This window comes from Entelurus aequoreus, linkage group LG13, assembly GCF_033978785.1.
Source record: "Entelurus aequoreus isolate RoL-2023_Sb linkage group LG13, RoL_Eaeq_v1.1, whole genome shotgun sequence".
Taxonomy (NCBI): Eukaryota; Metazoa; Chordata; class Actinopteri; order Syngnathiformes; family Syngnathidae; genus Entelurus; species Entelurus aequoreus.
Window position 1 is genome coordinate 25,829,828 of NC_084743.1, and position 16,460 is coordinate 25,846,287.

General features: G+C 39.5%; 1 protein-coding gene across 2 annotated transcripts in view; it reads right to left on the reverse strand.

Annotated features, from left to right (window-relative positions):
• adarb1b (adenosine deaminase RNA specific B1b) overlaps nt 1-16,460 on the reverse strand; it is a 408,325-nt gene that overhangs the window by 27,393 nt on the left and 364,472 nt on the right. For both annotated transcript variants that reach the window (XM_062067621.1, XM_062067620.1), the window contains 2 exons: nt 14,495-14,646; nt 9,152-9,320 (listed from right to left, as the gene is read on the reverse strand). In XM_062067621.1, coding sequence (XP_061923605.1) covers nt 9,152-9,320; nt 14,495-14,646 — 321 coding nt within the window. The remainder of the gene's footprint in view (nt 1-9,151; nt 9,321-14,494; nt 14,647-16,460) is intronic.

Here is a 16,460-nt window from a genome sequence, read left to right on the forward strand (position 1 = left end):
AAGTAAAAACTGTTTTGATTATATTGTAAATCTTACAAACATTGCTTGCAGTGATGCATGAAGAATCCATACGAGTAGAACCGCTATGGACGGCGGAAAAAAAATAGCACTGTAATTTGTAGAGACACTGAAGCATCTGGCGCCATAGCACAAACAATAAAACACACTGTGTTTTTGCTGTTTTTTAAAAAAAATTATTATAGCTGCTAGCGAAGAAAAATCCATAAATTAGCCGCTCCATCTTGTAAGCCGCAGGGTTCAAAGTGTAAGAAAAAAGTAGCGGCTTATAGTCTGGAATTTACGGTACTCAATCGTAGCTCCTCCCCTGTCTAAACTGCAAAACCCCGCGAACGAAGGCATCCAAAACTGCGGGAAAGCTCATGTCAAAATGCATGAACCTAATGTTTTAATACTTTGGCATTGTTTCAAATCTTTAAAATCCTATTTCCAGCCCCCGTCTGTGAGCCCGAGAGGGACAAGCAGTAATAAATGGATGGATGGATACATTAAATTTAAATATCTAAAACAAAATCCACCCCCTTAAGTTTCTTTACAGTACCCTTTCTGAATCATATGTTACTCATTAACCAGAGGGCTGGTTTTCCTGACCTCCTTACAGTGTTAAAAAAATATTTTTGCCCTCGACCGACTTCGATCCGTCCACATTGGACAAACATGAGAAAAGCTAGAACTACTATGACGAGCTGAAGAAGTAACAGTTGTGCTGTGCAAAGAACACGAACATGGTGGTTATTAACAGGCACTCAGCCTCCAATCATTTGGTGCACTGAGGCAAGGTACTACCACTCCTGGATGGAGAGGAAGGCGGCGGAGGGCAGCTGGTGAGAAGAGTTATGGAGAAGTTTTATTGTTTGGTTGGTAACATGCGGCCTCCTTTCATCACAAGGCTGGCATACCGCTGCCTTGAACACGGACAGAGACTAAAGACCCTATGATCGGTGGCAAATAAACTCCAAGGACAGGCCGTCCATCAACTCGGCCATCCCTGACACGCCATGAAGAGTCAAGTAAATAAAATATGAAAATATAGCTGATAAATAAGTATTTCTCTTGCTACCACTTAAAATTGGTTTATACTTTATGGATATCCTATAACAGTGATTCTCAAATGGGGGTACGCGTACCCCTGGGGGTACTTGAAGGTATGCCAAGGGGTACGTGAGATTTTTTTTAAATATTCTAAAAATAGCAACAATTCAAAAATCCTTTATAAATATATTTATTGAATAATACTTCAATAAAATATGAATGTAAGTTCATAAACTGAACATCAAATCAAGTAGGCTATTCCATTCATTACCATTCCATTCCACAAGGTTCGGTTTTGGGACCAAAATTGTTTATTTTATATATTAATGATATATGTGAGGTATCAAAGTTATTGAAATGTGTATTACTTGCGGACGACACCAACTTTTATAGTTCGGGACACGACTTTAAAGCATTATCAACAATTATTGAACAGGAAATGATTCAACTTAAGAGATGGTTTGATGCCAATAAATTATCATTAAATGTAGAAAAAACAAAGTTCATGATTTTTTGTAAGAGGAAAAGGGAGGAAACGATCAAACTGTCAATAGATGGAATTGATATTGAAAGGGTTTCTGAAATTAGATTTTTAGGAGTGATACTGGATGACGGTCTGACATGGAAATCTCATATTGCACATGTACGGAAAAAGATGTCTAAGAGTATTTTTATATTAAATAAGGTAACATATGTGTTAGATTATAGGGCAATGCGCATATTGTATTGTGCACTTATATTGCCATATATCAGCTACTGTGTGGAAGTGTGGGGGAACACATACAAGAGTAACATAAAGGCATTGTATCAACTACAGAAAAGAGCTATAAGGATTATTCATAAAGTAGATTACTTAGAACACACTAACATATTATTCATTAATTCAGGTTTATTGAAATTACAGGAGCTAGTAAAGTTACAGACATTATGTGTCATGTTTAAGGCTAAAAGCAAAACATTACCAGCAAATTTACAAAAAATGTTTGTCATCACTGCTGAGAATGAAGAGCATAGAAGAAAAGGTCATTTCCAACATCAGTATTCAAGGACAACTTTAAAACAAATGTGTATATCAGTGGTGGGGGTTAAACTATGGAATTCTCTTTACAATGAGATAAAAGATTGTAAAAATATATTCCAATTGAAAAAAATATATAAAGACAGAACAATAAAATCATATGGACAGCCATAAGTGTTTACATTTTGCTTTATATTTATTATTTTACTTATTTTTTGCCTGGTTTTGTATTTGTTTTGTATCATCCCGTGAGGTGTATGTTACTTCTTTTGTTTTTTTGTTCGGTTTGTACTTCATGAAGTTTTGCACTTGTGTTTTTTTGTTGTTGTTTTGTTTTGTTTTCGTTATATTTGGATGTAATTGTTGGTTCATATATCATTAAGTAAGACTATGTATTATGTTGAAGGGGGCCGGAAAATATAAGATTTTTCTTCATCCTGCTCCTTCTCAGGCATTGGTGTGTAACGGTGTAACTGAATAATTGTGTTATAATTGTCTATCAAAGATGCACATCAATGAAGGAGATAAATAAAAATGAAATGAAATGAAATGAAATAAACCCAGAGTTTCCCCCATGGCCCATGCCATAATGGTTTGACCCTACCTGGCGGTGTGGGCACCAACTGTCAATCAACTATCGATGTAGAAAACAATGGAGGCTTGGTTAAAGCGTAGCAGTAATGCAGCTGAAAACAAGGAGGAACATGTGCCAAAGAAGGCCAAACCTGAGCCGGAAAAATTTAGACAGTATTCCGAAGAATATGTGTTGATGGGATTTACGGCTTCGAGTTGTAACCCCCCTCAAGGCATTGTGTTTTTTCTGTGGAGAAATGTTAGCGAACAGCGGCATGAAGCGGCCGTGCATCTTCAGCGGCATCTCCGGACAAAACACGCTTGCCATGTCGGTAAGCCACCTGATTTTTTTAAGAGGAGACTAAATGAATTCTGGTCATCTCAAGACACGATGCGAAAAGCCTCCACAACATCAGCCAAAACCCTGGACAACGTTCCCTCTAAGGTGCGCGCCTGCACAATTGCGCACCGCTCACGCGTCCTCTGCGTACAGCAAATTAATGCCGCGCAGGAAATCAAAAATCCCATCTGAACATTAAACAAAATAAACACATTACAATTTATTCTGTATGATTTTGCAATGCGACTCTGTGAGTGACAGGTGACAACAAGAGTGGCCCCAATTAATAAAACAATCTTTGTCAACACAGTTCAATTATCGTCTGTCGAGACACTTTACGGACAGGAATTCCATCAATCACTTTATTGAGCAAAACTGTTTGTAACCACACCAAAAACATGAGTAAAAAAACCTTTTATCTATAAAAACTGGTAATTTCCTGCCATACAAACCAGGCTTAAACCAATTTTGTCATCCGTCATTTCAACAGAAGCCGCTCGCTCGCTCACCTGCACCAACACACGCACTCATGGCACTTAGCCAGTGCTGCGTTTATGGCCACACAAAAAGTCGGACAACCCCAACGCCACACAATGTGTAAATGTCAGGTTGTAATACTGACTCCTCAATCAGATGTGTGCTTATTTTACTGCCATTTATTAAGAATGTTAATCTAAGGATATTATTCATGAAATATTGTCACTAGATTTCATAAATGCTAATAAAAAGATGTATTTTACAGACAGAAAGTTACAAGAACTAAATGTAATCTCTGAAAGGAGTAACATTTCTTTTAAAGGCAGGACCCACAGCCAGACATACAATACTAGCACATAGGTCATGAAAAACATGTTTTTTTGTTATTGTCATTGTAAGGTGGCAAAATCACTTTTATTAAAAAAATATTTTAAAAAAACATTTAAAGGCCTACTGAAATGATTTTTTAAAATTTAAACGGGAATAGCAGATCCATTCTATGTGTCATACTTGATCATTTCGCGATATTGCCATATTTTTGCTGAAAGGATTTAGTAGAGAAAATCTACGATAAAGTGCGCAACCTTTGCTCGCTGATAAAAAAAGCCTTGCCTGTACCGGAAGTAGCGTGATGTCACAGGAGCTAGTATTCCTCACATTTCCCCGTTGTTTACAATGGAGCGAGAGAGATTCGGAGCGACAAAGCGACGATTACCCCATTAATTTGAGCGAGGATGAAAGATTCGTAGATGAGGAACGTTACAGTGAAGGACTAGAGAGGCAGTGATGGATGTATCTTTTTTCGCTCTGACCGTAACTTAGGTACAAGCTGGCTAAATTGGATTCCACACCCTCTCCTTTTTCTATTGTGGATCACAGATTTGTATTTTAAACCACCTCGGATACTATATCCTCTTGAAAATGAGAGTCGAGCACGCGAAATGGACATTTAAAGTGACTTTTATCTCCACGACAATACATCGGTGACACACTTAGCTACTGAGCTAACGTGATAGCATCGTTCTCAAATGAAGATAGAAACAAAAGAAATAAATCCCTGACTGGAAGGATAGACAGAAGATCAACGATACTATTAAACCATGTACATGTAACTACACGATTAAAAATTCTCAGCCTGGTAAGGCTTAACAATGCTGTTGCTAACGACGCTAAGGCTAATTTAGCAACTTAGCAACCGGACCTCACAGAACTATGATAAAAACATTAGCGCTCCACCTACGCCAGCCAGCCCTCATCTTCCCATCAACAGCCGTGCTCACCTGCGTTCCAGCGATCGACGGCGCGACGAAGGACTTCACCCGTGGGTTTGGCGGCAAGCATCGGCTAGGCGTCTGCTAAGTAAGTAGACCTTGTTGTGTTGCTGTAAGTATTGTACTTAGTCGCTAATACACCGATCGATCCCACCTACAACGTTCTTCTTTGCAGCCTCCATTGTTCATTAAACAAATTGCAAAAGATTCACCAACACAGATGTCCAGAATACTGTGGAATTTTGTCGAAGAAAACAAGAGGTTTTTATATCGGGTCCGATGGGGTCCAACCACTTCCGTGGATTTTGTGACGTCACGCGCATAAATCATATCCAAAGGAGTTTTTCAACCGGAAGCGTGGCGGGAATTTTAAAATTGCACTTTATAAATTAACCCGGCCGTATTGGCATGTGTTTCAATGTTAAGATTTCATCATTGATATATAAACTATCAGACTGCGTGGTCGGTAGTAGTGGGTTTCAGTAGGCCTTTAAATTGTTATGATGTCAGGTTTGGGACAGGTGTGACGCTGGTGTGGCCACAGTGTGCACGTCTGATGTTGCTCACGTGGGCTCCACTGAATGCTCAGGGAGTTTGTGCGTTTGCTCACACACATGAAAAATTAGAGGGAACATTGGCCCTGGAGGCTTCTTACGCGGTGTCTTTGCTTGTTGCTAAAGCCAAAAAAGCCATTCACTATTGCTGAAGAGCTGATAATTCCAGCCGCTGCAGTGCTGGCCGATACAATACTGGATAAAAATACAGCCGAGAAAATAAAGAATGTGCCTTTATCAAATGACTCTGTTTGCCGGAGAGTAGATAAAATGGGAAAATACATTGTTGAGCAAGTTGTTGGAAAACTTAGCGACTCATTTTCCCTCCAGCTGGATGAATCCACAGATATTAGTAGAAATGCACAACTTGTAGGTTTTGTCAGATACATCGATACTGACGATATTTATGAGCACATACTTTTTTGTAAAACATTAGAGGGGAGAACAACAGGAGAGGACATTTTTGACAATCCCCAAAGAAGGCACTTTAAGTTGATGATTACTTCTGTGTAGAAATCTTTATTTATAATTGAATCACTTGTTTATTTTTCAACAATTTTTTAGTTATTTTTATATATTTTTTTCCAAATAGTTCAAGAAAGACCACAACAAATGAGCAATATTTTGCACTGTTATACAATTTAATAAATCAGAAACTGATGACATAGTGCTGTATTTGACTTCTTTATCTCTTTTTTTCAACCAAAAATGCTTTGCTCTGATTAGGGGATACTTGAATTAAAAAAATGTTCACAGGGGGTACATCACTGAAAAAAGGTTGAGAATCACTGTCCTATAAGACAGGTGGGGTTTTTTTTATTTAGGGATATATTGCAATTATGGCTGCTCTTTGAGGGCCACATTAATTGACGTGACGGACTACAAAAAATTACGTTGAAGACCACAATGAATGATATGGTGGGCTGAATGACGTGGCGGACCACAAAAAATGACGTGGCGGACCACATTAAATTATGTGGCGGACCACGTTAAATGACGTGGCGGACCACTTGAAATGACATGGTGGGACCACATTAAAAGACATGACGGACCACATGAAAGGACTTGGCGGACCACATTAAATGATGTGACGGACCAAATTAAATTATGTGGCGGACCACGTTAAATGACGTGGCGGACCACTTGAAATGACATGGTGGGACCACATTAAAAGACATGACGGACCACATGAAAGGACTTGGCGGACCACATTAAATGATGTGACGGACCAAATTAAATTATGTGACGGACACATTTAATGAAGCGGGGGACACATTAAATGATGTGACGGACCACATTAAATGATGTGGTGGACCACATTAAATGATGTTGCGGACCAAGTTAAATGACGTTACAGACCAAGTTAAATGACATTACGGACCACATTAAATGACGTGGCGGACCACGTTAAATGACGTGGTGGACCACATTAAATTATGTGACGGACACATTTAATGAAGCGGGGGACACATTAAATGATGTGACGGACCACATTAAATGATGTGGTGGACCACATTAAATTATGTTGCGGACCAAGTTAAATGACGTTACAGACCAAGTTAAATGACATTACGGACCACATTAAATGACGTGGCGGACCACGTTAAATGACGTGGTGGACCACATTAAATTATGTGACGGACACATTTAATGAAGCGGGGGACACATTAAATGATGTGACGGACCACATTAAATGATGTGGTGGACCACATTAAATGATGTTGCGGACCAAGTTAAATGACGTTACAGACCAAGTTAAATGACATTACGGACCACATTAAATTACGTGGCGGACCACATTAAATGACGTGGCGGACCACGTTAAATGACGTGGTGGACCACATTAAATGACGTGGCGGACCACAAAAAATGATGTGGCGGACCACATTAAATGAAGTGGCAAACCACTTGAAATGACATGGTGGACCACATTAAAAGACATGACGGACCACATGAAATGATGCGACGGACCAAATTAAATGATGTGGCGGACACATTTAATGAAGCGGGGGACACATTAAATGATGTTGCAGACCAAGTTAAATGACATTACGGACCACATTAAATGACGTGGCGGACCACATTAAATGACGTGGCGGACCACGTTAAATGACGTGGTGGACCACATTAAATGAAGTGGTGGACCACAAAAATGACGTGGCGGACCACGTTAAATGACGTGGCGGACCACATTAAATGACGTAGCAAACCACTTGAAATGACATGGTGGACCACATTAAAAGACATGACGGACCACATGAAATGATGTGACGGACCAAATTAAATGATGTGGCGGACACATTTAATGAAGCGGGGGACACATTAAATGATGTGACGGACCACATTAAATGATGTTGCGGACCAAGTTAAATGACGTTACGGACCACGTTAAATGACGTGGCGGACCACATTAAATTACGTGGTGGACCACGTTAAATGACGTGGCGGACCACGTTAAATGACGTGGCGGACCACATTAAATGACGTGGCGGACCACAAAAAATGACGTGGAGGACCACGTTAAATGAGGTGGCGGACCACATTAAATGAAGTGGCAAACCACTTGAAATGACATGGTGGACCACATTAAAAGACATGACGGACCACATGAAAGGACTTGTCGGACCACATGAAATGATGTGACGGACCAAATTAAATGATGTGGCGGACACATTTAATGAAGCGGGGGACACATTAAATGATGTGACGGACCACATTAAATGATGTTGCGGACCAAGTTAAATGACGTTACGGACCACATTAAATGACGTGGTGGACCACGTTAAATGACGTGGCGGACCACGTTAAATGACGTGGCGGACCACATTAAATGACGTGGCGGACCACAAAAAATGACGTGGAGGACCACATTAAATGAGGTGGCGGACCACATTAAATGAAGTGGCAAACCACTTGAAATGACATGGTGGACCACATTAAAAGACATGACGGACCACATGAAAGGACTTGTCGGACCACATGAAAGGACTTGGCGGACCACATTAAATGATGTGACGGACCAAATTAAATGATGTGGCGGACACATTTAATGAAGCGGGGGACACATTAAATGATGTGACGGACCACATTAAATGATGTGACGGACCACATTAAATGATGTGACGGACCACATTAAATGATGTTGCGGACCAAGTTAAATGACGTTACGGACCACATTAAATGACGTGGCGGACTACATTAAATGACGTGGCGGACCACATTAAATGAGGTGGCGGACCACGTTAAATGAAGTGGCAAACCACTTGAAATGACATGGTGGACCACATTAAAAGACATGACGGACCACATGAAAGGACTTGGCGGACCACATGAAAGGACTTGGCGGACCACATTAAATGATGTAACGGACCAAATTAAATGATGTGGCGGACACATTTAATGAAGCGGGGGACACATTAAATGATGTGACGGACCACGTTAAATGATGTGACGGACCAAATTAAATGATGTGGCGGACACAAATAATGAAGCGGGGGACACATTAAATGATGTGACGGACCACATTAAATGATGTGACGGACCACATTAAATGATGTGGCGGACACATTAAATGATGCGGGGGGACACATTAAATGATGTGACGGACCACATTAAATGATGTGGCGGACACATTAAATGATGCGGGGAGACACATTAAATGATGTGACGGACCACATTAAATGATGTGGCGGACACATTTAATGATGCGGGGGGACACATTAAATGATGTGACGGACCACATTAAATGATGTGGCGGACACATTAAATGATGTGACGGACCACATTAAACGATGTGGCGGACCAGATCTGAGTTTCACACCTGTGCTGGAAGAGAAGTAAAGGTGCTTTCTTTCAGTATTCAAATTACCTTGCAATCTTGTCACTGCAGGACATAGTGAGTAACCTCTCTCCTTGAAGCACCCCGTCCCATGTTTGGATGGTATTACTGGTCCTCACAGGTATGGTACCCTCGCCGGACTCGATCTTGGTCCGGAGCTGACCCCTTGCTTTCCGATTGGGGTGTCTGTCTCCTTGGTCTGGGGGCAGACAGGAAGATAAAAAAAAGTTTGCAACACTTTCCTCCAGCCCAAAAACCAGTCAGCTTAGTGACTGTTCTTTTTCCATATGCTGTCAAATTTGGACACACAGTCAGTCATTTACCAAAGGACTCTTCTTTTTTGTTACTCTATAATGTTGGCAAACCTGTGTGTATGAGAAAGATGGCTTCCCCTTGACAGCTGAGAACTGCCCAATTAAATGATATCAGAAAACATGAACACAACACCGACTGACTTGTGAGTACAGGGTGCACCGTGTTGCAGTAAAGGTGCTAAACTGCCAGGCAATTAGACGGCACTTGTTTGCAGTAAAAATGATGACTTGCACTAATCATGTTTAAAGGACTCTTTCAACCAGAACAACAGTTTGCCTGTTTTTTCCATGCTTGAGTGGGTTTTCTTTGCTACTCTGGTTTTCTTTCCGAGCTCAAAATTACCAACGTCAGGTTCGATGAAAACTCAGAATTGCATTTGCTCGTTATAATTGTAAGGAATACAGACATTTGTAAAACAGTATAGCAGTAAATATGCCACAGGTAGGGGTGTAACGGTACACAAACATTTCGGTTCGGTACGTACCCTCGGTTTAGAGGTCACGGTTCGGTTCATTTTCGGTACAGTAAGAAAACTACAAAATATCAATTTTTGGTTATTTATTTACCAAATTTGTAAACAATGGCATAACATACATACACACACAGGGTCCATTGCCAGGGTTAATGTGGTCAACATATATACTATAAAAACTAAATAAAATAAGGCTCAGAATGGTTTCTTAACAAAACCTTTCTACATATAAAGTGCTTTTTTTGATTGATTGATTGAGACTTTTACTAATAGATTGCACAGTACAGTACATATTCCGTACAATTGACCACTAAATGGTAACACCCCAATAAGTTTTCCAACTTGTTTAAATTGGGGACCACGTTAATCAACATTAAACTGCCTCAAGCTGTTGCTCAGATTAAATAAAATGACAAAACTTTTCTTCTACATATAAAAAGTGCAACATTAAACAGTTTCAAGTCAACTCAGCCTCAGATGAACTTTTCTCCCCCTTCCCAGCCTGGCTAACTTGGCAGTAAGAGGATAAATGGGCTTATTCTTCCACCATAGAAGTGGGTCAAAATCTAGTTTCTAATGCAATATGGTCTTAAATCTGCGGCTTTAAAAACATTTGTTATTGCTTTAGCCCTGCCTGACTCACCGAGGAGAGGCTGCTTGAATGCGGTGGGGACGCTTCAAATGGGTTAGCATGTTTGACGTGTTGTCAGAAGCAGCTGCTGAACAATGTCGGCAAACCTCCGTCCTCCATTGTTGTATCGCTCAACGGGAGATCTTAACGAGGCAGGAGGATCTTCCAGATCTGGCTTTTACATGTTGTCCTAGCCCAGTCGCTGCTAGCATGTGTACTCGTTCGGTACACCTCCAAACCGAACCGGTTCAATACAAATACACGTACCGTTACACCCCTAGCCACAGGTGTTTATATCTTTGAGACACTTTTAATTTGAGTGGTTGTATCTATGTGTATATAGTGGTACCTCAACTTACGAGTAACCGGTTTTACTATTAGCTAGGGCTGGCAAAGTTAACGCGAATAATAACACCTTGACTATAAGTTCCTTTAACAGTGCTTATTTTTTTGATGCACTATTAAGGCACATGCACCCTGACTCCTTTTTGACCCTTGGTCCATTCCGTAGCCTTGGAAAATGTAATGTAATGTCTGTGAGCAACATAAACAGCGATGTTCTAGTTCCTACACAGAGACAGTGTTGCCCGACATCGAGAGAAGCGTGCAACCAACTCTATGTCAACAAGTTGGTGTAAAATAAATGCTAATGCTAATCACTGTTGCTACAAACAAATACTGTCATTTTAGTGGTTTTGTAGTGCATGTTATTGTAATGTTTTTCATATAATATTTCTGAACAAAAGTTATTTTCTCTTTCTAAAAAGGCATGTTATATTTTAAAATTGTGCTGTTTTGAGAGGAATTAAAATAACAGATTAATTAATTGTTTTTTTTATTTACATGGGCGGGGCTGCTTTGATACAAGAGTAATTTGAGTTACAAGCTTGTTCGTGGAACAAATTGTGTTCTTAAGTTGAGGTGCCACTTTAAAGTATATGGTCTACATGTGCCTTGTGATTGAATGGCGACCAGTCCAGGGTATACCCAACTGCTCGACCAATGTCAGCTGGGACAACCTTTAGACTTTTTCCACCAAAAATACTCTCCATCTATACTATTTTAATAAGGCAAGTTAAAAAAGAAAATATAATGGCATGTGTCAAAAAAGGAGCAGGAAGAAGCAAAAGCTTATAATGTACTGCCCAATCACTCAGATATAATAATCTGATTCTTTATCAACAACAGAATACATGATGACTTTATTTATCAAAAATTATTTTGTAAATATTATACTATAGTATATTTAGTATATAATTACATAATACATACATAATTACATCCATGGATACTCAAAATAAAATACATAAGAATATACAACAATTCTTCTAAACAAAAGTGGAGAAATATAATCTTAGAGAAAAATGTAATTTAAAACATTTGTACGCATGTACAACACTTAAGACCTTCAGCATATCAGTATGTGGAATTAAATTATGGAATGGATTAAACAAAGCAATCAAACAATGTACTAATATGATCCACTTCAAGAAACTCTTCAAACTTAAAGTGTTTACAAAGTACAAAAAAGAAGAACCATGATAAACATTCTGAATTTATCTCATCCATCCATTCATTTTCAATATAATCTTACTCATCTCACCATATGAAATATAACTTACCTCACCGAGTATTATTTATTTATTTTTATTGCGATTACTTATGGAGTATATTGTGAATAAATTGAGAACAGGAAGTGAACAAAAGTTTTAGCAACTGCTATGTAAAGGAAAAGGGGTTAGGATTAAATAAACTCTGCTTCTTCCTACTCCTTTTCGAACATGTTGAATAGTCCAGTGTTTTTCAACCACTGTGCCGTGAGATACAGTCTGGTGTGCCGTGGGAGATTATCTAATATCACATATTTGGGTTAAAAAATTTTTTTGCAAACCAGTAATTATAGTCTGCAAATGATGTGTTGTTGCTGAGTGTCTAGAGCTCGGCAGAGTAACCGTGTAATACTCTTCCATATCAGAAGGTGGCAGCCGGTAGCTAATTGCTTTGTAAATGGAGGTAAAAAGGTGTCTTATGCTTAAACCAAAAATAAACAAAAGGAAGAAAAGGCATTGAAGCTTAGGGAAGGCTATGCAGAACGAAAGTAAAACTGAACTGGCTACAAAGTAAACAAAAACAGAATGCTGGACGACAGCAAAAACTTACTGTGGAGCAAAGACAGCGTCCACAATGTACATCTGAACATGACATTACAATCAACAATGTCCCCACAAAGAAGGATGAAAACAACTGAAATATTCTTGATCGCTAAAACAAAGTAGATGCGGGAAATATAAGACATGAAACTGCTACAGGAAAATACCAAAAAAAAGGGAAAAAACACCACAATAGGAGCGCAAGACAAGAACTAAAACACTACACACAGGAAAACACCAAAAAACTCCAAATAAATCAGGGCATGATGTGACAGGTCATGACAGTACACCTACTTTGAGACAAGAGCTATAATGATGCATGGTTGGTTATAGTTTAAAGTCATACCCTACAATTACGACAACTTTTTACTGTCAACCGAGTTTCGTTTTTTAACGATTTCTGCTGGTGGTGTGCCTCCGGATTTTTTCAACTCCAAAAATGTGCCTTGGCTCAAAAAAGGTTGAAAAACACTGGAATAAAGAAACTGGAAATTGTGATGTATCATGTTGTATGCATGCATGTTCAAACTCAAACATATTATCAATAAAATAAACACATCAAATGTACACTACCGTTCAAAAGTTTGGGGTCACATTGAAATGTCCTTACTTTTGAAGGAAAAGCACTGTACTTTTCAATGAAGATAACTTTAAACTAGTCTTAACTTTAAAGAAATACACTCTATACATTGCTAATGTGGTAAATGACTATTCTAGCTGCAAATGTCTGGTTTTTGGTGCAATATCTACATAGGTGTATAGAGGCCCATTTCCAGCAACTATCACTCCAGTGTTCTAATGGTACAATGTGTTTGCTCATTGGCTCAGAAGGCTAATTGATGATTAGAAAACCCTTGTGCAATCATGTTCACACATCTGAAAACAGTTTAGCTCGTTACAGAAGCTACAAAACTGACCTTCCTTTGAGCAGATTGAGTTTCTGGAGCATCACATTTGTGGGGTCAATTAAACGCTCAAAATGGCCAGGAAAAGAGAACTTTCATCTGAAACTCGACAGTCTATTCTTGTTCTTAGAAATGAAGGCTATTCCACAAAATTGTTTGGGTGACCCCAAACTTTTGAACGGTAGTGTAGTTTATACGAACAAATTATATCTCCTTAATATATTTTATGTTTCCTCCTCTTTGTTGTGCCTATGAAGAATATTTTTTTGCATTTATTTTTAAATTGAATGACGTCATTGCTTAGTTTGAATTCCTCATGCAATTGATTCAGCTCACTCTTAACAAGATGAGCAGTAGAAAATGAGTGAATAAATCAATATGATTGCATTGTATGTAATAATATTCATGAAGCATTTATGGCTATATTGCCCAAGAAAGACCACAAAGCCCTCGGTAAAAAAAAAAAAAGGGACAAAGCGAAAACAAAACACAAAACAACATATGCTATCAACGTTTTCCCTTGGTCCAGCAGCAGCAGAAGGCATCTATTCATTGACTAATTGAGTGTGTCTGCGTTCCATTCAGGCTGCAGCATGCAATGGAAAACACTTTGACAAGTATGGGGGAGGTTAATCACTCAGACAGTGAGGGTGGGCTGGGCAGGGGGGAAAAACTGATAGGGACAGAAAGTGAATAACAAAAAAGCTTTAATTAATGGCGCCTTGTTTCAATATGTCCGACGCGTGTTTGGACTTTGCGGCGGATTTCTAATCAAATTAAACCGCGCGCGAGAGGAAATCTTAAGGATTTAATTCAGCTAACTGTTGAGGAAGTTGTCAGCCAAGCCAAAGCTGCATTGTCAAATCTGTCAGCGTAACTAGGGGAGGGGAGACGCTTTACCTTCCACGCCGGCCTCATGCGGGGAGAAGATTCTGGCGTCTCCGCAGGGTGAGGTGCTGATGTAGAGATGGAACTGAATGTTGTCCTTTAGCTTGTAGCCTCCCTTGTCACAGTGTATGAATATTGACTTCTGATTCTCTTCTTTGCTGTTGCTACAGTAACGGACAAAGAGATGTTATCAATAAAAACTACAGTAGCAAATGCACCTGAAGAGCATCCAGATACAGAATTAGACCAGACGAGCAACCAAACCACATATACCATATTTTTCGAACTATAGGGCACACTTAAAATCTAGGGATGTCCGATAATGGCTTTTGGCCAATATACGATATTCCGATATTGTCCAACTCTTTAATTACCGATACCGATATGAACCGATACCTACAGTCGTGGAATTAACACATTATTATGCCTAATTTGGACAACCGGGTATGGTGAAGATAAGGTCCTTTTTTTAAAAAATTAATAAAATAAAATAAGATAAATAAATTAAAAACATTTTCTTGAATAAAAAAGAAAGTAAAACAATATAAAAACAGTTACATAGAAACTAGTAATTAATGAAAATGAGTAAAATTAACTGTTAAAGGTTAGTACTATTAGTGGACCAGCAGCACGCACAATCATGTGTGCTTACGGACTGTATCCCTTGCAGACTGTATTGATATAAATTGATATATAATGTAGGAACCAGAATATTAATAACAGAAAGAAACAACCCTTTTGTGTGAATGAGTGTAAATGGGGGAGGGAGTTTTTTTGGGTTGGTGTACTAATTGTAAGTGTATCTTGTGTTTCTTATGTTGATTTAATAAAAAAAAACCAAACAAAAAAAAAACGATACCGATAATAAAAAAAAACGATACCGATAATTTCCGATATTACATTTTAAAGCATTTATCGGCCGATAATATCGGCAGGCCGATATCGGACATCTCTATTAAAATCCTTTCATTTTTCTCAAAAAATTGACACTGCACCTTATAATCCGGTGCGTCTAATGCACATATTAAATCTGGTTGTGCTTACCGGCCTTGAACCAAGTTTATGTGGTCGTCAGCGATCACTCGAAACGAGTATGATTGTCCTCCTGTTGCTGGGATTGCCTTCAGGAGAACGCCTGTGCGTGGAATCTTTTAAAGTGGGGATACTATTGCACAGACTGTCCTTGGCAAAGAGAAGACCAGGGTCCAATGGCATGGAGACCAAGACAAATGGGGGCCCATCTTTGCTGCAGCCTTCTTCCGCCTTTGTGACCGTTGTGGAGCTTCTATGCAACCATCATCCGCCCACTCCGGTCTTTTTCGACGAGGGAGACGCGCAGACTCCAACGTCACTTCTTCGCTGTGGGGAGCTGTATCCGGTGGCAAGGGAAACCCAGGACGACCGGCACCTCCTCACAGCTGCAGGAGGCTGCCGGAACTCCGGTCTGTCGGAGGACCGCCTATGGTGCGCCTACCAGCACTTGCTTTTCTCTCAGGGTGCGCTCTCCTAGTCTTTTGTCTTCCCAGACTAACCCACAAGGTACCCGGTGCAATGATAGGTGTAACCAGTAGATGGCAGTCAAACAAAAGAGATACGGGTGGACTGCAGGTTGACGCCTGCTCAATAAATGGTAAGCAAGCAAGACCAAAACTTTGTTTAATTGAGAATATAGAATATTACACACGGAACTAAAAAATCTGTTAGTATGACTTTAGTAAGCTACAAAGTTGATTGATTGTTAGCGCATTAAGGCTATTGTAGTCAGACGTACTGTGCTTCAAAATACGGGTATTATTATGGTGTGTGTATAAGGACCCCAAAATGGCACCTATTAGGAGACATTTTCTGGCGTTTTGGTTTCGCCCAATTAGGCAAAACCGACTTTTCTTACCTTACCTGTTGTTGTGTATTTGGAATTTGCATAAGTCCCGGAAATTTGCGCAGGTCCGCCATTGTAGTCTGCGCTTTAGCCAATAAG